This window comes from Pseudonaja textilis, chromosome 2 (assembly GCF_049901715.1).
Source record: "Pseudonaja textilis isolate UNSWEBS1 chromosome 2, rPseTex1.2, whole genome shotgun sequence".
Taxonomy (NCBI): domain Eukaryota; kingdom Metazoa; phylum Chordata; class Lepidosauria; order Squamata; family Elapidae; genus Pseudonaja; species Pseudonaja textilis.
The window spans coordinates 101,208,761-101,233,535 of NC_141991.1; the positions used below are offsets into that span (position 1 = coordinate 101,208,761).

A 24,775-nucleotide genomic window follows, 5' to 3' on the forward strand; every position below is an offset into this window, starting at 1 on the left:
GAATATGATTTGCCTCAATGAGATGCTCCGTGTTGCTTCTGGAGCTTCATTCTGTAGTTTCAGTAGCCACAAGAAGAATGCACAGAAGGAGTTCCCATCACTTTCTTCATGTGTGAGAACATCCCCAGACTGGTCAATGCTGGTCTTGCTTTACTTTGAGAAGAGGTGTGGGTGGGGAGTGGAGGTGTCATTGTTTTGAGAAGCAACTTCATAGGGATGCTTTCCATGTTCCTTCATGAAAGCAAAAGTCCCTTCAGAACTTTGTCTATCCCTGTTAACTTGTTTCCATGAATGCTCTGGAGGTTTTATTAGCATTAAAACTATCAATCTTCTCCTGGCCTGCATTATCTTTAGAAAAGCCTTGACATGTAATTCAGGCTGAAGGACAGCAAAGTCTATTGAACTCTGTATAAAATAGGAACATCAACCATGGTCTTTGTACCGCAAATTTGGTACTGTAAATTAGGGGTTGGAAACAAATCTAATGTGCAACCCATTTTTGAACTTCAACTCTCACAGTCTCTTATTGTTGACTATGGTTACTATGCAGTCTTAGAATTGAAGTCTAAACCTCTGGAAAGTACTAAATGGTTGTCCCTTCTCCTATAGCTTGAAGTGTGTGCCATGACCTGGCTTTATGTTAGCAGACAGCCCATCAAATCCATATGCGTGAAATCATCTATCACCATGGGTTCAGGTGTCTGCAGTCTTCTGACAATACCTAGTTCTATATTGCCACACCTGGTGACCCAAATGACACTGTGGCTGCCCTCTTGCAATGCTTGGAGGCCGTGGGACCTGTATGGATAACAACAGACTTTGACTGAATTCTGGTGAGACCAACTGGCATTGGTACATAAGGCCCTGATAATCAGGGACTTGTCATCTTTGAATATGGATGAGGTGGCACTACCCTGGTTCACAACATGGTGTGGGGGGGTTCTCCTGGACTCGCAACTCTGCTCAAAGAGCAGGTGGCAGTCATGGCTAGGACTGCACAATTTTGGGTTGTGCACCAATTGTAGACTTTCCTGGAACAGGAATCCCTGGGGTCTGTTGTTCTGGACCTAGATATCCTATGACTGGACTATTGTGATGTGCTCTATATGGGGCTACCTTTGAAGAGCATTTGGAAGCTACAGCTGGTGCAGATTGCGATGGCTCAGGCAGTTCTTGGGACCCAAAGAATGCCCCATATAACATCACTACTCTGTGAGCTGTATTGGCTGCCAGTCTGCTTCCAGGCGCAATTCAAGGTGTTGGTAATCACCTTTGAAGCAGTTCAAGGCATAAGACTAATTGAGGGACTGTCTCATCACACTGGATTGGTGATTCCTGAGCCTGCATTGTTAGAAGAAGAGGACTCGGAAGATGAGGAGGAGGAATTGGGAATGCCTTCCTCCCCAGGACCTTCCTCTTTGGCAATGCCTTCCTCCCTGATAATACCTCAGGTTTCAGCAGATAACCGAGAGGGACAACCATTTGTTTGAAATGGAATATGGACTCCTGCTTGTGCAGAGGGTTGGACTAGAAGAACTCTAAGTTCCCTTCCAACTCTGTTATTATTATTTTTTTATGAAAGGATTTTTACCTTCGATAGTTATATAAAAGGCAAATGTCCATGTTTTCAACCCAACTTATATGTACTCCAAATTGTTGCAATGAATGTACAAAAACAAGAGCTTATTTGAACCAAGAGTCCAAAGGTAGAGATATTAGTAAATTACTACTCTGCATTGACAGCAGTAAAATAACACATTGATTTTTTTTAAAAAAGGATTAGAGAAAGTATATTATTTAGATGAGACTGGGCCTCAAGTTAGCCTTCTTCTTGCAATCTTGTCTCATTTAAACAGTTTCTGGGAATTTTGAAGAGGAAAACAACTCAGAGGAGGATGGAGCTGACATGGACAGGTGTTCTGCTTCTTCTCTGTATACTTTTCATCCTTTACTCATCTTTCCAAATGTACCAGAAAAAAGGGCAGCTGCCCCCTGGACCTACTCCATGGCCTATTTTGGGGAACCTCTTGCAGCGAGATGTGCTACCTTTGTATTTACATTATGAAAAGGTAGGCTAGTTAACTATTGTACTTCGTCAAAGTTTCTGATGATTACTTTGAAAGATACCTATACCTTCTTTAATTGAATTAGTTTGATTTATTCTATAAACAACTAATTTTATTTGAGGGCTCATGTGTATCTTTAATGGGAATGATCATATAAAGTCACCTTGTAACAATCTGATAAACCCGCAATGGAAGTTTCAAAGTTCATTAAAATATGAAGTAACAAGAAAACTTTAGAAAAATAAATCTATGAACCTCAAATTTGCTTCATTTGATTTAGCATCAAATTCACTGAAAACTCCTCTTCCTCTGGCTCCCCTGTTTGATTCCAGGTTGTTGAAATGCAGATACAACAACTGTCCTAATAAACTTCATCTGGGCTGCAAAAATCCAGATGATCATTAAATGCCAACAAAGACATGCAGAAACACAAACTCTTTCCTATAGTATTATAGAAATCCAGTTCCCTGAAGCCCATTTAGGTTACCAGAGATGGTTTATCTTCATTTTGTTCCTGCTTCCATCCTTCAAATGGATCAATTATTCTCTTCCATGCATGGATGGGATCTAATGGATGGGATCTAATGAAGGAGAGAAGCAACCAAGAAATAAGGATAAACTTCCTGATAGATAGAACAATTAATCAGTGGAATAACTTGTCTCCAGAAGTTCTGAATGCTCCAAAACTGGAATTTTTTAAGAAGAGATTCGACAATCATTTGTCTAAAGTGGTGTAGGATAGGGGTGTCAAACTTACAGCTACACATTGTTGTCTTGTGATGTATTGCAACTTTTTTCTCCTTTGCTAAACTGGGGGTGTGACCCATCTGTCCTGTGGGCCGTGAATTTGACATCTGTCCTGCGGGTCATGAGTAGAGGGTTTCCTATCTGACCAGGGGGTTGGACTAGAAGAACTCCAAGGTCCCTTCCAACTCTGTTATTCTGTCTGCTTGCATTTAATAATTTTTGCAAACAATCAGCATCTACATTAACAAAATTCATTGTATCCTTTCAAATTCTTTAACCTTAAAAGGAAAAAAGCACTTTTTTCCATCCAGTTTAAAACATTAAACTTTTTAAAAAAATGTTTGTAAAATCAGTAAGTTCTAATACATCTTTTTAAAAATTTCCTCTTAACATACATGCTTTAAAATTTGCTTTCAGTAATATTTCACAAGCTTTAAATGTTTCTCAAAAATTATATATAAAAGAAATTTTTTTCAAACTGATTTTATAAACACAAAGCACAAGCTGCATTAGAGCTTTCTTTCAATAACATAGATCAAACCAATACAAAAGAAACTAACTTCAATTAACTCAATAAATTTAAATCAGTCCTTCCAAGTTATCCTTGTAGAATATTTTTTTTTCTTTTTGTATTCATTCATTTAAAAGACTCTAAACTTTTCTTTCAATTAATACATCTTTTTATTTAACTGCCTCTTAGCATAGATACTTTCCAATACACTTTCAATAATATTTTACAATCTTTAGGAATAAGTTAAGCACTATATATAAAGAAAAAATGCATTTTCAAACCCACTTTATATTAAAGGTTTCTTTCCATTACAAATATCAAACGGATAAAAATCCATCCTGATTCAAATAGACTCATTAAGTTTAAATCACTCCTTCCAGCTTATCTTTTTTTTTTGAAAACAGTTTTATTGATTTTTTTAAAAACAAACAAAACAAACAAAACATAAAAATATCAGCTCTCTTCATACATATATACAAACAGTGTGTCGGTTTGTTCACCAGTTTTGTGCATTCATTTTGTAGTCTCAATTACAGTTACATTACATAATAACTCATATTATCAATCCAAACTTATATATCCTAGTATCACTATTAGAAAATCATTTGACTATAATTTTATTCATTCATACTTTATGAGATAACTATAATTTAGGTAGTTTATTCTATAACAAATCATATAATCATACCAAATCTTTCCTAAAAACACTTTATAGATATGATGTCAAGTAACAAAGAAAAAGCAAAGATATTCCTTGTTATCTAACATTCTAAATATTCTATTATTGGATTTTATCATCCAACCGTTGATAAAAAAGGTCCCAAATTTTATAAAATTGTTTATCCTCTTGTTCTCTGATTTCAAATGTCAATCTATTCATTTCAGCACATTCCTATATTTTCTTAATAATTTCTTCCTGCAATGGTATTTTCTCATTTTTCCAATTTTTAGCAAATACAATCCTAGCCGCTGTTAATACATTTACAATCAGATATTTCAAGTCTTTACTGTATGTATCTGGTAAGATTCCCAATAAAAAAACCTCCGGTTTCAAATCTACGTGTTTCTTTGTCATTTTTTCCAACCACATGCGGATTTTAGTCCAATATTTTCTAGCATCCTCACAAGCCCACCACATATGGTAATATGAGCCAGGTATCTGATGACATTTCCAGCATTTTTCAGATTTATTCTTGAACATTCTTGCTATCCTTGTCAGGGGAAAGTTCCACCTGTAAAACATCTTATACAGATTTTCTTTATAAGCTGTTGACATTGTCATTTTATAATTTTGCGACCATAGCTTTTGCCGTTTCTCTAAATCAATCTCATATCCAAAATTCTTCCCACAATCATAGTTTCTTTAACTTGTTCTTCCTCTAGCTTAATTCCCAGTAAATAACCATATAATTTTTTAATCACCTCTTCATCGGTACCTGTCAAAATCTTATCTAGATCAGTCAGTTTATCATAAAATCCCTCTGTTTTAGAGTCTTCATCATAACTTGAGTGTATTTGCGCATATGAAAACCAATTCATCTTTATACCTTGTTCCTCTAGATTTTGTATCGATTTAAGTTCACCCCAATAGTTCCCCATATCTAACTGTTTGTTCCTTCTTATAAATTATAGGATAGGAAAATGCTTCAATAATCGATAACCAAACTGGAATTTTCAAATAACATTGTCTTTTTATCTTCTCCCAGTTTAAACACAAAGAGTCCCGTATATAATGTCTTCTAAAGTAACTCTGTGTTTTAGTTCCCTTATACCATAAGAAAGTGTGCCAACCCAACAGCAAATCATGACCTTCTAATGTCAACTATCTAATCTTTCTTAATGTTATCCATTCCTTGACCCACATCAAATTTGCAGCTTGGTAATACAACTCCCAATTAGGCAGGCCAAAACCTCCTCTAATTCTAGCATCTTGCAAAAGCTTTAGCTTTATTCTCGCTTTCTTACCTTGCCATATATACTTCAGCACAATTTTATTTAAGTCTTCAAAATAGTCCTTTCCGAGCCTAATTGGTATTGTTTGAAACAAATATAAGATTCTGGGTAAAATATTCATCTTGATTGTTGAAATTCTCCCTATTAATGACAATTGTAAGTTTTCCCATTTCTTCAAATCTAAGGCTGTTGTTGTTTAAGTTTAATATAATTATTCTCTTTTAATGTACTACATCTTGATGTCAAGTATATCCCCAAATACTTGAGCTTGTTCGTGACTTGGATTTTCAACAGGTCTGCCAGTTCTTCTCTTTGTCTTAGTAGCATGTTCTTTGTCAAGATCTTTGTTTTATCTTTATTTATTTTCAGACCAGCCACCTCGCCATATGTCTCTATCTTTTCCAATAGCTTTGGAGCTGTTTCTAAGGGGTCTTCCAAAACAAAGGCTAAGTCATCCGCAAAGGCTTGCAATTTGAATTCTTCCTTTTTGATTTCCATTCCTTTTATGCTTTTATCATCTCTAATATTTCTATTCAACACTTCCAAGGTCAATACAAATAGCAAAGGAGATAGGGGACATCCTTGTCTTGTGCCTTTTCTTGTATTAATAAAATCTGTAAGTTCTCCCTCCATCATTACCTTTGCCGTTTGCTTATGATATATGGCTTCTATTGCTTGAATAAATTTTCTGGCAAAACCCATCTGTTCCAGTAGTAGTAACATAAATCTCCAGTTCACATTATCAAATGCCGTTTGAGCATCTAGGAATATCAAAGCCATTTGCTTTTCAGGATGTGCCTCATAGTATTCCAAAGTATCCAGGATTACTCTCATATTGTCTCTAATTTGTCTCTTTGGCAGAAATCCATTTTGGTCTGGATGAATGAAATTATTTAAATATTTTTTAAGTCTTTCTGCTAAAATTGAAGCAAAGATTTTATAGTCTGCATTTAATAAAGAAATAGGTCTATAGTTCTTAATTTGCAGTGGATCAGCCTCTTCTTTTGGAATAAGTGTAATAAAAGCCTCTGACCATGTTTTAGGTATCATCTTCTTTGACATAGCTTCATTCATAACTTCTAACAATGGAATGCTCAATGATTCTTGTAGTGTTTTATGGAATTCTGCCGGAAGCCCATCTGGACCTGGTGCTTTCCCATTATTTTGTTTCAGTTGACTGAAGTGCTTCAGTTAATTCCATCACTGTTATATTGCTTTCTAGCATTTCTTCAGTCTCTTTAGATATCTTAGGTCAATTAGCATTCTGTAAATACTGTTTGACTTTTTCCTCATCAATATTCTCTTGCTTATATAGTTGCCCATAGAAGTCTCGAATAATTTCCTTTTTCTCCTTATTACCATGACAAACTTGGCCTTGGTCATCTATTAACTGTGATATTTTCCTTGATTCTTTCTCCTTTCTCAATTTATATGCTAGCCATCTACCTGGTTTATTTGCATCTTCAAAATAATTCTGTTTAGCATTTCTAATTTTCTGTGCCAGTTCTTCTTTTTCTATTAAACCCATTTTATGTCAGAATTCTATCTCAGATTTCAAAATATAGAGGAAGAAAAAGGACAAAATTTGGCTGCGATAATGATAGAAATTTTGGCTGATGCTTTGGAAATAACAGAGGAAAAGATGATGGATGGAGTAGACAAGGTATACCGAGTTTTCACAAGATATGCGATGAGAAATAACTTACCAAGAGAAGTTCACATCAGATTTATCAAAAAATCCATCAAAACACAAATATTACAAGCGGTAAGAGAGAAGACGTTGAAATACAAAGGCAAAGAGATTGTAGTTTTAAAACAAATAACCAGAAGAGTGAGAGAGATGAGAAAAGAATATCGATTCTTGACCAAAATGCTATTAAAAAAGGAGGTGAATTATAGATGGCTGATTCCAGAAGGACTAATTTTTACATGGCAAGAACAGAGACATAGAATTGATTCAATTGAGAAAGCAGAACTTTTCTATGCAGAATTTTTCGGAAGGAGAGAGGAAGAGACAGAGAAAGAGGTCTCATTAATTGAATTCCAAGAGGAACAAATGGGGACTGAAAAAGAAGAAGGCGCAGTAGGTGGACAGGTGGATATCAAAGAACAACGTGAACCAAGATCTACAAGAGCTGTCAAACCTAACTACAAAATATAATCATAGAAGAGAAAAAACTGATTACAATAAATATAAATGGACTTGATTCAGCTGCTAAAAGAAGGAAATATTTTTATAAATTAGGGAAATTAAAGTTTGACATAATTTGTTTACAAGAAGTACACATTAAAAAACAACATGAACAATTGTTAGTACAGCCAAAATTAGGGAAAATATTTACTTCTTTGACTCAATGTAAGAAAAGAGGAGTGGTTTTATACATTAAAGAAGCTACCCCAGCAAAATTGATTTATACTGATGAAGATGGAAGAGTATTAATGGTGGAAATAATGGACAACAATATAAAAATACTCTTGATTGCAATTTATGCTCCGAACGATAAACAAGAAGAATTCTATAAAAAACTACACATGAAAATAACTGGACTGGACTATGCCAATGTAATTATGATGGGAGACTTTAATGGAATTGTGGACAATAAACTGGACTATATAGCAACAACAACAAAGCAAAATAGAAAGATTCTCCCTAAATCCCTTTTTAAAATGACAGATGAATTAACCTTAAAAGATATATGGAGAGAAAGAAATGCTAAAACAGAACAATACACTTTCTATTCAAATAGACATTTATCATGGTCCAGATTAGATATGATTTGGATCTCAACAGAATTAATATCTAATATTCAAGAAACAAATATTGAAACAAGTACTTGGGCAGACCAATGACAATTAAATGGAAGGGACAAAAAAAAAGATCGAGATGGATGCTAAATAATACTATCTTAAAGGAAAAAGATTTTATACAATGGATTGAGAAAGAACTGCTTTTTTCCTTTAGAGAAAATAAAAAAAAAGATATCTCAATGCAGAATGTTTGGGATACAATGAAGGCATATGCCAGAGGTTTGATAATAGATTACATAAGAAAAAAGAATATCAGGAAAAGGCAAGCCACTAAAGCCTTGGAAGATGAGTATAAAAGACTTGAAAAAGAATTACAGAAAATGTCCTTCCAGCTTATCTGCATAGAATAAAATTTTTCTTCTTCTCTGAAATGTCAATGAAGTAATTATAAACTTTTCTTCTTCTCAAGGATTTCTCAACTGTGTAATATCAATAAAGTCCCAAACTTGTCCTATTGAAAATTGCAGATTTTCTTGAAACTCTTCTTTCAATTGTGTTGGGAACCATCATAATAAAGATTGGTATCAGGTTAATATTCCAAAATTGCAATTGGCTCCTTTACATTGTCAGCTACTTGTGAAATTGCTTGCGTAGTTTAGTAGATTTCTACACACAATTGCATCTCTGAAGTAGTTTAAATAGTTTTATTTTGACATCCTTGGAATATAGCTGGTCTGTTTTATTAAGAATTTTTCAAATACATCTCCAATGATTTCTTTCTCCATCTTCTTAACTTCTTTAGTCAAAGAGTATGTTTTTTTTATATCACTTAAATTTGTTGGCCAATCAGGATTCATAAAAAATAGACAGTTTTAACTATCCACAGAAAAAAAAGACAAGCTACAAATCATTTACAAATGGAAATCTAGAACCACAGCTTTCTACTCATATTTCACCATCAAAGTTAAAAAAAAAAAGATACTCCGCACTTCCTTATTTTAGCTTGCCTTCAGTATCTTTCTTACTTGTTGTTTAACAATAAAAATATCCCCCCAAATGGCACAGATCTTCAAAAAGGAATAACAGGATGTGGCTAAAGAAAGTCTCTTCTAGCTTAATAAAGATTAATAATCCTTAAGAGTGATTAAGAAATGACAGGCACAACTTACTATCCATTTGAAAAAATACATTCCAAAAATTGCTGCTTTTCAAATAAAATGATTGCAACCCTGCCCCGCCCCCGGCTGCCATGCTCTGAAGCACATCTCCTGAAACTAACTTGCAGACCGCTGCTGTATGGAGGATCAATGATTCTAGAACTCTCCTTAACCCAGGAGAGTCATATAAACTAAAGGTTCCTTCTGTTGGTAAGTTGAAAAAGTGACACTCTAGAGAAAAACCGTTCTCGGGAAGCCACAATGATCCTTCCCTGTGTGTGTTGTCAGTTGGTTATCTTCACCAGAAGTCCCAAGGCCTGTCCTTGACACAACAAATAATCACTTGACCAGCTTTAATCAATAAGCTCTCATCAATAGTTTTCAGGCTTAGTTTTACCTTTGCAACACATAACTTTTTTTTGTTAATGGTAAAAATAGAACTTCTGCATTTTGATCCTTTTGTGCTAGTATATCAGAAGAATAACCAAAGTACAGTTTTATTTGGAGCAGCTCAAACTATTCTCTCCAAGCTAGGTTCTATAGTCCACAGATACCCATGAAGGCCAACATACCATAATTGGTCACTCATCAACTAGAAGATTTATGCCATGTACTAAATCATAACCATATTGGCGTAATTGGTAGGAATTAAAAGTTATTGAAGTTTTGGCAAATTTAAGAAGTATTTCAAAAATACTTTATAATAATTTCATTAAAAATGCTTTATTACCTAATTAACTGGATTTTCATCTAATTCTACCCTTAGCTTGTTGTGAAATATGGACCTCTCTTTACTGTCTGGAATGGATCACGACCATTTGTTGCTCTTTGTGGTTACAAGGTGGTAAAAGAAGCTTTGGTAGATCATTCAGAAGAATTTGGTGGGCGAACTCAAAGGCCTTCACATAATCGAATGTTCCAAAATAAAGGTTGATCCTCTTTCATTTTTATTAGTTATTGTTTTTCTTTAATTTTCTGTACAAATTATCTGAATGCCATTAATAATATTGATAGTTGTGAAAGTTTCACTTGAAATGTCTTGTAAAGATGTACATTTGATCATGTTTCTTGAAAAAGGAAGAAAATGTTTTTTCACTATTTCCTTTCCAATGGTCGCTTCTTAAGTCTGCTCAGATTGTTGCTTACATGCAAAACAACAGCAAACAACAACAATAATTTGACGTTTAATTTGGTCCTTTGCAATACATACAAAATGGTTTAACAATGAAGATGTTTTTTGGCTTATGCTATCTGGATTAATGTTGAATATCAATTTCATGTACCTTCAAAATCATTGGATTTTGAAGAAGCAGGATAGAGAAAATGTATTTTTATGTTTTATTTATTTATTTGTTGAGCATGTATTAGATAACAGATGTAAGTATAAAGATGATTATTAATACATGAATGGATACAAATAAAAGGGAACATTAGGACAGGGACAGTAGGCACGTTGATGCGCTTAGCCGTGCCCCTTACAGACTTCTTAGGAAACAGGTGAGGTCAACAGTAGACAGTCTAAGGTTAAAATTTTGGGGTCTTGGAGAAGAAACCACAGAGTCAGGTAGTGTATTCCAGGCATTAACCACTCTATTGCTGAAGTTGTCTTTCCTGCAATCGAGTTTGGTGTGGTTTACCCTGAGTTTGTATCTATTGTGTGCTCATGAAGCTGAAGTAGTCATTGACGGGTAGGACATTGCAATAGATAATTTTATGTACCATGCTTAGGTCGGACCGAAGGCAGTGGCATTCTAAGTTGTCTAAGCCTAACATTTCAAGTCTGGTGGCATAAGGTATTCTGTTGTGAGTAGAGGATTGGAAGACTCTTCTCATGAAATATCTCTGGACTCTCTCAATTGTATTAATGTCCTATATGCAATGTGAGTTCCAGACAAATTATATTGATGTTTTTAATATTGATGTCTTTAAGATTTGATGTTGGAGAAGATTCCAGAGAAAACTCTTGAGAATATCATGGATACCCAAGAAAACAAACCATTGAACAAATCAGTCCAGAATTTTCACTCAAAACACAGATGACTAGAGTTAAATGATCATATTTCAGAAAGATTGTACAAAGGCCTAGCTCTCTAGAGAGAGTTGTAATTGTGGGAAATGTTGTAGGGAGGATAGATGATGGAATTAGTTACAATGATGACAACTATATCAAAATCCTCAAGAATTAGGTGGGAGAGAGGATGTAATGGACAAAATCTATGTGGTTGCTTATAATTGACAGTGACTTGATGGTGCATAATCAAACAACCAAGTAAGAGAGCAATTGGAAGTGACTTCTTTTTTGTGTACAAAAGCTCTACTATTCAAAAATATCTGAACTGAAGCAACTCCCATTTTTCTCTGCTTACTGAAAATTGCATCTTAGTATAGAAATCTTTCCATGACTGGTCTAGAAATCTTTCCATGACCTGTCCCTCTTCATATCAGACTTATAGTAACTTGTGACATGATTTCCACAACCTCATTCATTCTTCTCTTAACAAGAATGAATAGATGAAAACTCTGCACTTCATCTAATTAGCAATTCAAGCATGAAGGCTTGTTTTCTTTAAATGTGGGCTGTGGAAAAATGGTAATGTATAGTTTTTTCCCCATCTGCAAAATTTGAGAACTGATATCACAGTGTGATCTGTATCCCATGTCTTTGGTTTCAGGTCTGACCACTACTGGTGAGAAGAAATGGAGGGAGCTGCGACGGTTCACACTGTCCACCTTGCGAGATTTTGGGATGGGGAAGAAAAGAATGTCTGAGAGGGTGCAGGAAGAAGCTCTTTGTCTGGTGGAGGAAATAGCTACCACAAAAGGTTTAAAAAAAAAGAATCTGGAAAGGATTTGTTGCATTAAACTAAGTTTCAGAAAAACTAGATTGTAAACCTAAACTCAAATCCATAGCACTTAAATGCGTGTAATAAAGAAAAACTTAGATAGGCAGTGAATGTCCTCCCTCCCTTTTATTTTCACAGTATTGTTCAGTAGCAAAAGGAAAAGTACTAGATCTATTTCTCTCTCTTTTTTATCCAGTGTCAGCTTTTGGCTTGATAAAATTACAAGCTTGTGGAGAAGGACTGAAATCTTACTGTGGCTACAGCACTGAGAGATCAGAAATCCTAGGAAATTGTTTAATGGGGCAATTATGGCTTTATAAAATTACAACTTTGCCCCAAATTAGTGAAATGTTAGCCTGGATGCAATAAGACACATCAAGCTAACTCAGAAACCAGCATAAACAAGACAGGTAAACTAAGGGAGGTAAGGAACACACACATAAGAATAGGCTCCAAGAAGGACAGAGATCTGTAAGACAACATGGATTTGAATTAAAGGATTGCATATAGAATTTATTCAGGAAGTTGAAGTAGCTTTGGAAGCCATCCTTGTGGCCATGTGTCTTCTGGAAAGAGATACAAAAAGATATAGGGAAAAAACGTGTATTGTATTAATTCTTTTTTAAAAAAATGTTAGCAGGAGAGAAGGATGGAGATAACAGAGTGCTTGGTTAAAACTGGGAAAAGAATCAAAAAGTTTCTTTAAAACTCACGTAAACATAATGCTATATTAAACACCAGGCAAAATGAGGAGCCAACAAAGGGTAAGATGGGTAATTTAAATGGAAAAATGAAGCCATGGTGATGATTTGCTTTTGGGGGAAGTTTGCATGAGGGGGGAAACCTGAAAGGCACTGTGGGGCTGAATTAAGCAGCCATAAAAAGGATTACTTTAGTGAGTTGTGACACCTTTGTAATATAACATTTAGTGGACAAATCTCTGGAATGGGAAGGGACAAATAATGGAATGACTAGTAAGGGATGTTATTTAAAGAAATATAGAAAGAAAACAGGAAAAGAAAGAGTTAAGAAGGAGGGAGGAAGGATGAGTCATGAGAGCTCAGTTAAAAAAGGAGGCATTACCTTCAAGGAGATGAAGAAAGGAAGGGACAAGGTGGGGAAAAAAAAGCCATGAGAGAAAGGCACAATTCTTGACTGAAAAAGACAGCAATGAGTTTGTAAAGAAATTTTAGTGGTAATAAAGTCAATCTTCTTTTAAAAAAACATTTTATTTTTTATTTTTTAGACAAACATACACAAACACAACATAAAAACATCAAGCCATCTTCCACTTACATACATAAAGTGTGTCGGTGGGTTACAAATTGTTTTGTTCATCTACTCCATAGTCCTCACTTACAATTACCTGTATATATTCTCATATTATCAATCAAATATTCCTAAGTACTTTATTATCATTGTTACTCTATCTTTTGCCTATATTATTATTCATTCATATTATGTGAGACATTCCATATTTTTAAATTGATTTATCTTATAGTAAATCATATTATCAACCTAAATCCATCCCATAATTATAATATAATACATATTTATATATTCTATATAGTTTTATTCTAAAGTTCTAAATATTTCATTACTATATTTTATTTTCTAACCATTGGTAAAACAAATCCCAAATCTTATAAAATTGTTTATCTTCTTGTTCTCTAACTTCAAACATCAATTTACTCATTTCAGCACATTTCATTATTTTCTTGATAACTTCCTCCTGTGTTGGTATTTTCTCATTTTTCCAATTTTTGGCAAATACAATCCTAGCCACTGTTAATAAATTTATAATCAAATATTTCAATTCCCTACTGTATATTTCAGGTAAAATTCCCAATAAAAATATCTCTGGTTTCAAGTCTATGTGTTTTTTTGTCATTTTTTCCAATTGACGATACAGTCCACAGACCCTTTTTCCAACCAAGGATAGAGTGGATTTTAGTCCAATATCTTTTAGCAATCCGCGCATGTCCACCACATATGATAATATGAACTAGGTGCCTGATGACATTTCCAACATTTTTCAGATTTATTCTTGAACAATCTTGCTATTCTTGTTGGGGGAATATGCCACCTGTAAAATATCTTATACACGTTTTCTTTATATGCTGTTGACATTGTCATTTTATAATTTTGAGACCACAATTTTTGCCATTTCTCTAAGTCAATCCCATATCCAAAAATTTTCTCCCAAGATATCATTGTTTTTTTAACTGTTCTTCTTCTAGCTTAATTTCTAATAAATATCCATACAGTTTTTTAATCACCTTATCATCAGTACCTGTCAAAATCGTATCTAAGTCAGTCAGTTTATCAGAAAAACCTTCTTTTTTGGAATCTTCATCATATCTAGAGCGTATTTGCGCATATGAAAACCAATTCAACTTTATACCTTGTCCTTCTAGTTTTTGCATAGATTTAAGTTCACCTTTTTCATTCAATATTTCACCATATCTAACTGTTTGTTCCTTTTTGTATATTATAGGATAAGAAAATACTTCAATAGTCAATAGCCAGACTGCAATTTTCAAATAACATTGCCTTTTAGTCTTCTCCCAATTTAACAATGCCTCCCGTATATAATGTCTTCTAAAATACCCCTGTGCTTTAGTTCCCTTGTACCATAAGAAAGTGTGCCATCCCAGCAACACATCATGTCTTTCTAATGTCAACAATCTAGTATTTCTTAGTGTTATCCATTCCTTAACCCACATCAAATTTGTAGCTTGATAGTATAACTCTCAATTAGGCAGGCCAAATCCTCCTCTTATTCTAGCTTATTGCAACAGTTTTAATTTTATTATTGCTTTCTTTCCCTGCCATATATACTTCAGCACTATTTTATTATATCTTCAAAGTAGTCTTTCCTTAACCTAACTGGAATTGTTTGAAACAGATATTAAATTCTAGGCAAAATATACATCTTAATTGTTGATAGTCTCGCTATTAATGATAACTGAAAATTTTTCCATTTCGCCAAGTCTGTTGCAATCTGTTATTTAATATAGTTATTCTCTTTAAGTGTGCTACGCCTTGCTGTCAAATGTATCCCCAAGTACTTAACCTTATTTGTGACCTGGATTTTCAAAATATCCGCCAATTCTTCCTTTTGTCTTAATAACATATTCTTTGTCAAAATCTTCATTTTATCATTATTTATTTTCAAACCAGCTACTTTTCCACATGCCTCTATGTTTTCTATTAGTTTAAATGCTGTTTCTAATGGATCTTCTAAAATGAAAACCAGGTCATCTGCAAATGCTTGCAATTTAAATTCTTCCTTTTTAATTTTCATCCCTTTTATGTCTTTTTCTTCTCTAATGTTTCTATTTAACACTTCCAAAGTTAACACAAACAACAGAGGTGACAATGGGCAGCCTTGTCTTGCCACTTTTCTTATATCAATGGAATCCGTCAATTCTCCCTCTATCATTACCTTTGCTGTTTGTTTATGATATATAGCTTCTATGGCATGGATACATTTCTTACCACAGCCGATCTGCTCCAACTGTAATAACATGAATCACCAGTTCACATTAACAAAGGCCTTCTGTGTATCTAAAAATATCAAAGCCATTTTTTTTCGGGATGTGCCTCATAATTTTCAAAAGTATCTAAAATTGTTCTCATGTTGTCTTTAATTTGTCTCTTTGGCAGAAACCCATTTTGATCAGGATGAATAAAGTTGTTCAAATATCTTTTAAGTCTTTCTGCCAATATTGAAGCAAAGATTTTATAGTCTTAGTTTAACAGGGAAATAGGTCTATAGTTCTTAATTTGTTGTGGGTCAGTGTCCTCCTTTGGAACAAGTGTAATATATGCTTCCGACCACGATTTGGGTATCCTCTTCTTTGACATAACTTCATTCATAACTTCTAGCAATGGAAGATTCAACGATTCTTGTAGTGTCTTATAGAATTCCGCTGGAAGTCCATCTGGACCTGGTGCCTTTCCATTGTTTTGCTTCTTAAGTGCTTCGGTTAACTCCATCATTGTTATGTTACTTTCTAACATTATTTCAGTCTCTTTAGGTATCTGGAGTAGATTAGCATTCTGCAGGTATTGTTTAACTCTTTCATTGTCTATATTCTCTTGTTCATATAGTTTCCCATAGTAGTCTTGTATAATGTTTTTCTTCTCTTTACTTCCATAATAAGCTTGGCCTTGATCATCTATTAATTGCAATATTTTCCTTGATCCTCTCTCCTTTCTCAGTTTATATGCTAACCATCTTACCTGGTTTATTTGCATCTTCAAAATAATTCTGCTTTGCATCTCTGATTTTCTGTGCTAATTCCTCTTTTTCTATTAATCCCATTTTATGTTTAATTGTATCCATTTTTAACTTAATGTCCTTTTTCTGTGGCAATTTCTGTAACTCTTTTTCAAGTCTTTTATACTCATCCTTTAATGTCTTAGAGGCTTGTTTTTCATAATATTTCCTTTCCTTGTATAGTCTATTATCAAGCTTCTAGCATAAGCCTTCATTGTATCCCATAAATTCTGCATTGTTGTATCTTCTTTTTTATTTTCTTTGAAGAAAAAAGCCAATTCTTTCTCCATTTTCTGTATAAAGTCTTTTTCTTTTAATATAGTATTATTTAAAGTCCATCTGGATCTTCTTCTTTGTCCTTTCCATTTAATTGTCATTGGGTTATGGTCTGCCCAAGTGCTTGTTGCTATGTCAATTTCTTGGAGATTAGTGATCAATTCTGTTGACATCCATATCATGTCTATTCTAGACCATGATGAATGTTTGTTTGAATAAAAAGTGTATTGTTTGGTCTTAGCATTTTTTTCTCTCCATGCATCTTTTAAATTTATTTCATCTATCGTTTAAAAAAGGATTTAGGGAGAGTCTACTTTGCCTTGTTGTTTTTTGTGTTGTATAGTCCAGTTTATTGTCTACTATTTCATGAAAATCTCCCATCATACAAATGTTAAGATAATCCAGTTCAATTATTTTTGTATGTAATTTTCTATAAAGTTCTTTTTGATTATCATTTGGAGCATAGATTGCTATCAGGAGTGTTTTCATATTATTCCTCATTATTTCCACCATTAAGAGTTTTCCATCATCATCTGTATCAATCAATTTTGCTGGGATAGTATCTTTAATATATAAAACCACTCCTCTTTTCCTGCATTGTATCAAAGCTGCAAATATATTCCCTAGCTTTGGCTGTATCAATATTTGTTCATGTTGCTTTTTAATGTGTACTTCTTGTAGGCAGATTATATCAAATTTTAATTTCTGTAATTTATGGAAAGTTTTCCTTCTTTTAACAGCTGAGTTAAGTCCATTTATATTCATTGTAATCAGTTTTTTCTCTTCCATGGGTATACTTTATAAGTAGGTTTTGCAGCCCTTGTAGATCTTGGTTCTCATTGTTCTCTGACTTCCACCTTTCCACCAACAGCACTTCTTCTTTTTCAATTGCTGCTTGACAGTCATCCTGGAATTCGATTAGTGACATTTCTTTTTCCATCTCCTCCTCTTTCCCTCTGAAGTATTCTGTATAAAATAATTCTGCTTTCTCAATTGAATCAATTCTGTCTCTTTGTTCCTGCCATGTAAACATTAAGCGTTCTGGTATCAGCCATCTATAATTCACCTCTTTTTTGAGTGGTATTTTAGTCAAGAATCGATACTCTCTTCTCATCTCTCTCACTCTTCTGGGTACTTGTTTCAGAACTACAATCTCCTTATCTTTGTATTTCAATGTTTTCTCTCTTGCCACCTGTAGTATTTGCGTTTTAATAGCTTTCTTTGTGAATCTAATGTGAACTTCTCTTGGCAAACTATTTCTCATTGCATATCTTGTGAAAACTCAGAAAACCTCATCTATTCCATCCATCATCTTCTCTTTGGTTATTTCCAATGCCTCAGCCAAAATTTCTATCACTATCTCTGCCAAGTTTTGTCCCTTTTCTTCCTCTATGTTTTGGAATCTAAGATAAAATTCTGATCTGTCAATCTTCCATTCCAGCATCCCAGTCTTATCTTGTTCAACCACAGTTAATCTGACATCCATCTCTCCAATCTTCTTATCTCTTTATCTTCTTCAATTTTTTGTAGTCTCTCATCATACTTCATCATCATTTGTTGAATGTTCTCCACCTTCTCATCAGTTTTTCCTGTTCTTTGTTCAATGTTCTCTCTCCTCTTTTCAGTATTCTCTGTTCTTGCTTGTATGTTTTGAATTCTTTGCATAATCATCTGTAGGGTCACCTTTTCCTGTTCTTTTTCCTGTGGTAACATCATCTGTATTGAATGTTGTCCTTCCAGATGGTGAAGAAGAAGATGTAGGAATTGAAGAACCAGTAATAAAGTCAATCATTGAACATATATTTAGTCAATTCCAAAGTGGAACATGGAAACACTATGTTGTATCTAGATTAAGGTGGTAATAGGATTTTAATATTGTGTTTATATTCCATTCTTAGGAAAGAGGGAAAGAATAATACTTCAAATTTATCTGACCTGAATCACTTTTTATTGCAGTTTTGAGGTGAGATCTGAGGAAGGAAAGATCCACATTCACTGATCCCACTTATAAATATCTGTTGTTGGTTGTTGTTGTTTTTTTTGGTTTTTTTTTTTGCAGGGCAGCCTTTTGACCCAAGGAGAATTTTTGCAAGTGCTGTTTGTAATGTGATCTGTGCAGTCGTCTTTGGCAATCGATTTGATTATAAAGATAAAACCTTCATAGAACACCAGAAGATTATTGAATATCAATTAAGATATTCTCTTAGTTTCTCAGGACTGGTATGTTAATCCACCTGATCCTCTTCTTGTCATGAACCCCATTTTAACTAGCAGGTGTGTTTGTGAGTATAAATGTCCAAGTCAGAAATGTACAGATTAGATTTGATGAGCTACTAAACAGGAGAAGGCAAATCTAGACATCCAAGCGTAAATTGGTTCTTAGCAAAATGTCTTCTGCTTGGGCTTATTTCTTAGGGAACCACCATTTCCTTCTCTCATAACCCCTTTGGGCCACATCAGATTCTGGACAGATGCATCTCTTCTTATCATGGAATTGTTAGACAGCTGCCCTATCTTTGTGCACACAGCCAATTTCTGTCTTTGACCATTTTCACCATTATCCCTTTTTGGAAGAGATGGGTAAGGCTAGTGAAGCAGTGGGAGAATCCCGTGACAAAGTATCTCCTCCAGGAACTCAGCTTAGGTGAGGAAAAGCCTTTTAAAGACACTCCTCTTTAATTAACCTTACATAAATTCCTATTGTAGTTTCCAAGGCACTGTATTTACCTGAGAATAGAATTAAAGATAGCATACTGAAATCCTTGTGATTCTTGTCTTCTTGGCTTTGGGTCCATCTGGAAATTGACAACTAACAATATCGGAATAAAAGCTACTATCTGAATATTTGGGGCATTAATCCTCTACCATGATGGTCTAATAAGCTATAGTATTTAATGTGAACTCTCTAACAGGTATACAATACATTTCCAAAAATAGTGGAATTCTTTCCTGGGCCACACAAAAGCACTTTTGCTGATGCTGAAAATTTCTGTGATTATATCCGTGAGAATGTGGATTTGCACAAAAAGACGTTGGATCCCCAGAACCCGCGTGACTATATCGATTGCTTCCTTCTTAGACTGGAGAAGGTAGGTATAGATATCATATCTGCATAATTGTTTAAATATCTCCATTATGTATCTAAGATGGAACTAATTCATCTTCTATGAAGAAGTATGGAAATATTTATTCTCCCCACCATATTTTTGTTTCCTGTTGGACAATCTATTCATTGGCATTTGTTGGCATAGATTACTGTTCCAGGCACTATTGTTGCTACAGGTATCCATCCAATACTGAAAATTTGGTCAAACAACAGAATTGAACTCTGTTAATGTAAAGACAGTAGAATTCTCCTTCAAAAAATGAATGTGCATAAGCATTTTCTTCTCATGCTGACTTAAATTTTAGAAAGTATTTCTTTAGGGATCTACAATCACAATATCTGATATAAAGATAATTAAGTAGAGTTTTCTAGAATCATCTTGTAGAAGCAATTTCTATTAGGATTAGTCTGTCAGTTGTAACAAATAAATTTCTATGGAACAGATTTAATTCTCTTTTCCAAGCATACACGGCTTAGGAGTTGCTTAGGCCAACTCCAACAACGTTAGTCAAAACTGGAGTATCAATTCTTGTGGTAAATATTTGATTGGTAGACCAGACAGGTAAGCTGTTTCTTCCTCTGCATGAAATCATGATCCCAAAAATATCTTAGAATTGAAAACATTTTTTATATATTCTAAAGTCACTCTGGTTGAATTACATTTCCTTTAATTGAAAAAGACACTGTGAATAGTTTCATGAATTACTTTATTTCAATTCCAAGTAGAATTTTTATTCTTCTTTTTGTCTCTCCATTTTATTTTTAGGAGCAGAACTCATCTGAAGGTATCTACACTCATGAAGATCTTGTGATTGTAGTGTTTGGACTCTTTACAGCTGGGACAATAGCCACAAGCCAAGCTTTGCTCTGCAGCCTTCTAGCAATGGCTAAATTGCCACACATTCAAGGTATAAAAATGCCCATAAATATAAAAAGGTGTTGGTACTTCTAGGGCTGCCACTATTAATGCTAAGAAAATAAAGTTGGTGTTTAAAGAGAACATGTTTTTTTCAAAAGAAAAAAGAAAGTAAAGATAGTGTTGAGTAAAGTAAACTCATTGCAGGTGGATTTCTGCATTTTTTCTAAGAACATTTGGGAAGTGTTTTTCCACTATCTTCTTATAGAATTTCCCAATCTACCTAACATGCACTTGGAACAAATGAGTTTCTCATCGAATCTTGAGATTTTGTGAAGACAATTCTAGTCAATTGATATTGATTAGATCAGGAAGAGTTAGAAGGGATTGAATGTCTATGGAGATTCTCAGTCATCCAGGTCATGGTTGTCCCAAAGATGCTTTTTCAGGAGGCAACTGGACTTTCTTGTTTTTTCCTTAAAGACATTTTGCTTCTCATCCAAGAAGCTTCTTCAGCTCAGACTGGATGGTGGGGAATGGAAGGATTTATTTTCCTTGCAGACAGATGCTCATTTGTATCCTTTTAGAGAGTCCTTGAGGCGCTTGGATTTTTCTGGAAATCCATTCATCTAGAATTGAGAAAAAATTGCAGACTATAGAAACTACCTGAGGACACAGATAAACCTCCAATGGCCTCAAAGACTCTCTAAAAGGATGCAAATCAATGGTGGGACTCAAATTTTACACCACCGGTTCTGTGGATGTGGCTTGGTGGGCGTGGCATGGGAAGGATACTGTAAACTGGTCAGAACCTGTTGAATACCACCTCTGATGCAAAGGACCAGCTCTCTGCAAGGAATATAAACCCTTCCATTCCCCACCATCCAGTTAGAGCTGAAGAAGCTTCTTGGATGAGAAGCAAAATGTCTTCAATGAAAAACCAGAAAGCCCAGTTGCTTCTTGAAAAAAGCACCTTTGGAACAGTTATTGAATGTTGTAACAACATTTTTTTCCCCCTACAGCCGTAGGCCAATCAAACAAATACATTAATTTAAAACTTGCTTTAAGGAATCCTAGTATGAATGACTGAAAATAGCATAGTATAGCTTTTTTTGAGGATCATTTTTGTGATTATATAAAAGAACATTCCCCAACTCAAGGTATCATCTCCAACATTTTCAACCACACTGCTTCAGACAATAGTAAAGTAGTTTTCCACAGGAATATATAATTATGACATAAATCAAAAATAATAAAGATTGTCACAGAATGTAATTTATCTATGAGACTTCCCAACATTGCTTGAATAGTTATAGATTGAACTACTAGCTTTTTGGAAATGGGCCTCATACTTTTTGGAGGAATTAATGCTTGTTTGCTGCTGGCATAAATAGTAATATATACATGTAATAACCATTTAGGAAATTAATTTAAGAGCTCTATCTTTTTTCCTGACTTCTGTTTATCCCATTTTTGGGTGGAGACTCTCATCTTCAGAAAGCCCAGACAGAAATGCTTTATGCTTACTGTCTCTCAAGATATCTAGTAAGACAGAGAGATGCACTTAATATGAATCTCATCTTGCACAAGAAAAGTTGAAATGATCTCTCCTGAGAAATGACTTTGAGGAGGAGCCATTGTCCTGACTAAAACTGTCTTCTCCAGTGGTGGGATTTAATTTTTTTTTTACTACCAGTTCTGTGGTGGACGTGGTTTGGGTGGTGTGGCTAGATAGGTGTAGCTTGGTGGATGTGGCAGAGGAAGGTTACTGCAAAATCCATTCCTCCCCACCCCACTAACCAGTTTTCCAGCTCTGTTCTCCTGTGCAGGGCCACAAAAGATGACCCAGATGATCAGCTGGGACTCGGGAAGAGGAGAATAGATGAGAGGTGTCAGAGGTGGTTTTTGTCGATTCTCTGAACTACTCAAAATTTCAGCTACTGGTTCTGCAGAACTGGTCAGAATCTGCTGAATACCACCTCTGGTCTTCCCTGAATGTGCTTTGGAACACATATTTCTATTCAAATAACTGCAGGTGCTCAGCATGACAAAGTCTGTCAATCTCACCTTGATCTGTTCTTCTCACAGCTAAGGTGCAACAGGAAATTGATGAGGTGGTGGGTACAAATCGCACTCCAAGCATGGAAGACCGATTGAGGATGCCTTTCACAAATGCTGTTGTTCATGAAGTTCAGCGATATCAGAAAGTGTCTCTTGAGACCTTTCCAAGGGCAACAACTTGTGAGACAAAGTTCCATGGTTACACCATTCCCAAGGTATGATGATACTAGTATTTATGAAGGTTCTCTGGAGAAATAAGAAAAGAACAACTTAGATCCTTGATATGCAAGGTAGTTTGAATAAGAGTAATTTAGATAAATATGTATTGAAAGAAATGTCTATTTTTTTCTCCTCATTCTTCAAGGTTCAGCAGATGGCTAGTCACTGCCTGTCTTTATTTTAGGCATGTGGAAAGCAAAGGCACTTTTTTCTCCATATGAAATAATATGATCTAATGACATCTGTTTCTTTCTCTCCTTCTAGTCCATGCCTATTGTGCCAGTCTTTGCCTCTGTACATTTTGACCCTCTTCATTGGGAGACTCCAGAAAAGTTCAATCCCAATCATTTTTTGGATGAAAATGGCCAGTTCAGGAAAAAGGATGCTTTCATGCCATTCTCAGCAGGTACAGGTCTCTGGAACAGATTGTATTACTAATTCGTATGCTTACCTGATCCACGTTAGTCTTTCATCAGAGACAATTCCAGCAAGTACTTCCTAAATAACCTCTGTTTCTTCATTTCTATTGCAGGGAAGAGGGCCTGTCCAGGGGAGGCCCTGGCTAGGATGGAGCTCTTCCTGTTCTTCAGTGCTCTGCTCCAGAATTTCACTTTCTCTCTGGTTGGGGACACCAAAGATATGGATGTAATGTCTTTGTATACGGACTTCAAAAATAACCAATACCCCCTTATACGAGCTGCTAAACGTTCAGTGGACACTTGAGGTCAATAATTAGGTGCCTACATTAATAGTTACTGAAATAAAGCATGTGGGATGACTATTACATTTAAAGGCAATCTTAACAATGATGCGGAATAGATATATATTAATTTTTATAGCAAAGAAAGCTACTTTGATCTCTTATCTCATTATATATTTTGGCACAATTAACAATACTTCTGAAACACTTAATAGTTTTTTTTTTCTAAGCTATATTCAGAAAACTTTCAATATATAATCTGTACTGGAGATTTAACCGTACAATTAGACGTATCACAAATTGATGTTGTGGACTAATCTTTATTTGAAGGAAACAAGGAAGATCTTGTATTAGTACACTTTGGCTAAATGCAAGATCAAGTCATGTTTAAATCTGATGATATCTAATGGTTGCTTTTTAAAACTGACAGACTATTGTATATGATTGAACTATAATATTTGCTATATCTAATCTCTGATAGATAACTTTATTGTTGTGGATAATAAAGAATTAGAACATATAATTTCAGAAATCATTGGTTCCAGGTTTACAAAATGCACAATATACATCTTAGAATTTCAAAATGGAAGCCATTCCTCAGAAAATTTTGTTTCACATTTACTGGATTCCTCAAAGGGCTCTTGTTCTTTTTTTTGTCCACTAGTAATAAAATTGATCCAAGGAGATTCTGCCTACAAAATGGAATTAATCAACAACCCAGTTACAAGAATCTTACACAGATATATTATGCAGAATGCCCTCAAGGATGTCCTTGTTGTGATTATGGAATTTGATTATGGTCAAAATCTTTTTGGTGACCAAATAAAACAAATACCCTTTAAAAATATTTTAAATTCAGTTTGATTCTTTGATCTCCCTTTATTCTTTTCTGCTACCTTTTTAAAGTTTCAAATTATTTGAATTAAAGCAGGTTGTCCTCAAATCAGAGACCAACTGCCTGAAGCCCATATATTGAATGTTTGAGAGTCTCCACTTCTTCTCTCAGAACCCTCAGTTTACCCACCATACCATCATACATCTGCTTTGGTTAGGTAGTAACTGGTCTGTTGTGATCCTTTCTACATTCTCTGAGACAGAAGGTGAAGAAGATGAAATGTTCTGTTGATCCGAGGAGCTGGCCAGCAATTAAACATTTGAGATTGTTCCAGATGACAATGAGCAGAACAATGTGTGTTTTTGTGTGTGTGCATATGTGTGTGCAGGCATGCGTGCTTATGTGTGTGTGT

The 24,775-nt window shown here is 34.7% G+C and overlaps 1 protein-coding gene across 1 annotated transcript; it reads left to right on the top strand.

Moving 5' to 3' along the window:
- The first annotated feature begins 1,808 nt into the window (after positions 1-1,808).
- LOC113453030 (cytochrome P450 2C4-like) lies at positions 1,809-24,375 on the top strand. Its single transcript, XM_087924741.1, has 9 exons — positions 1,809-2,069; positions 9,949-10,111; positions 11,855-12,004; positions 18,646-18,806; positions 19,499-19,675; positions 20,459-20,600; positions 22,637-22,824; positions 23,093-23,234; positions 23,361-24,375. Exons 1-9 carry the CDS (start codon positions 1,896-1,898, stop codon positions 23,549-23,551), a joined length of 1,488 nt encoding a protein of 495 aa, XP_087780867.1. The 5' UTR covers positions 1,809-1,895; the 3' UTR covers positions 23,552-24,375.
- Positions 24,376-24,775: the final 400 nt, after the last annotated feature.

Excerpts from the sequence above, each read along its gene's own strand:
- LOC113453030 (XM_087924741.1), top strand. The coding sequence starts at position 1,896 with ATGGAGCTGACATGGACAGGTGTTCTGCTTCTTCTCTGTATACTTTTC. Across the intron at positions 2,070-9,948 it reads TGTATTTACATTATGAAAAG|CTTGTTGTGAAATATGGACC; the intron begins GTAGGCTAGTTA and ends TTCTACCCTTAG. Across the intron at positions 12,005-18,645 it reads GGAAATAGCTACCACAAAAG|GGCAGCCTTTTGACCCAAGG; the intron begins GTTTAAAAAAAA and ends TTTTTTTTGCAG.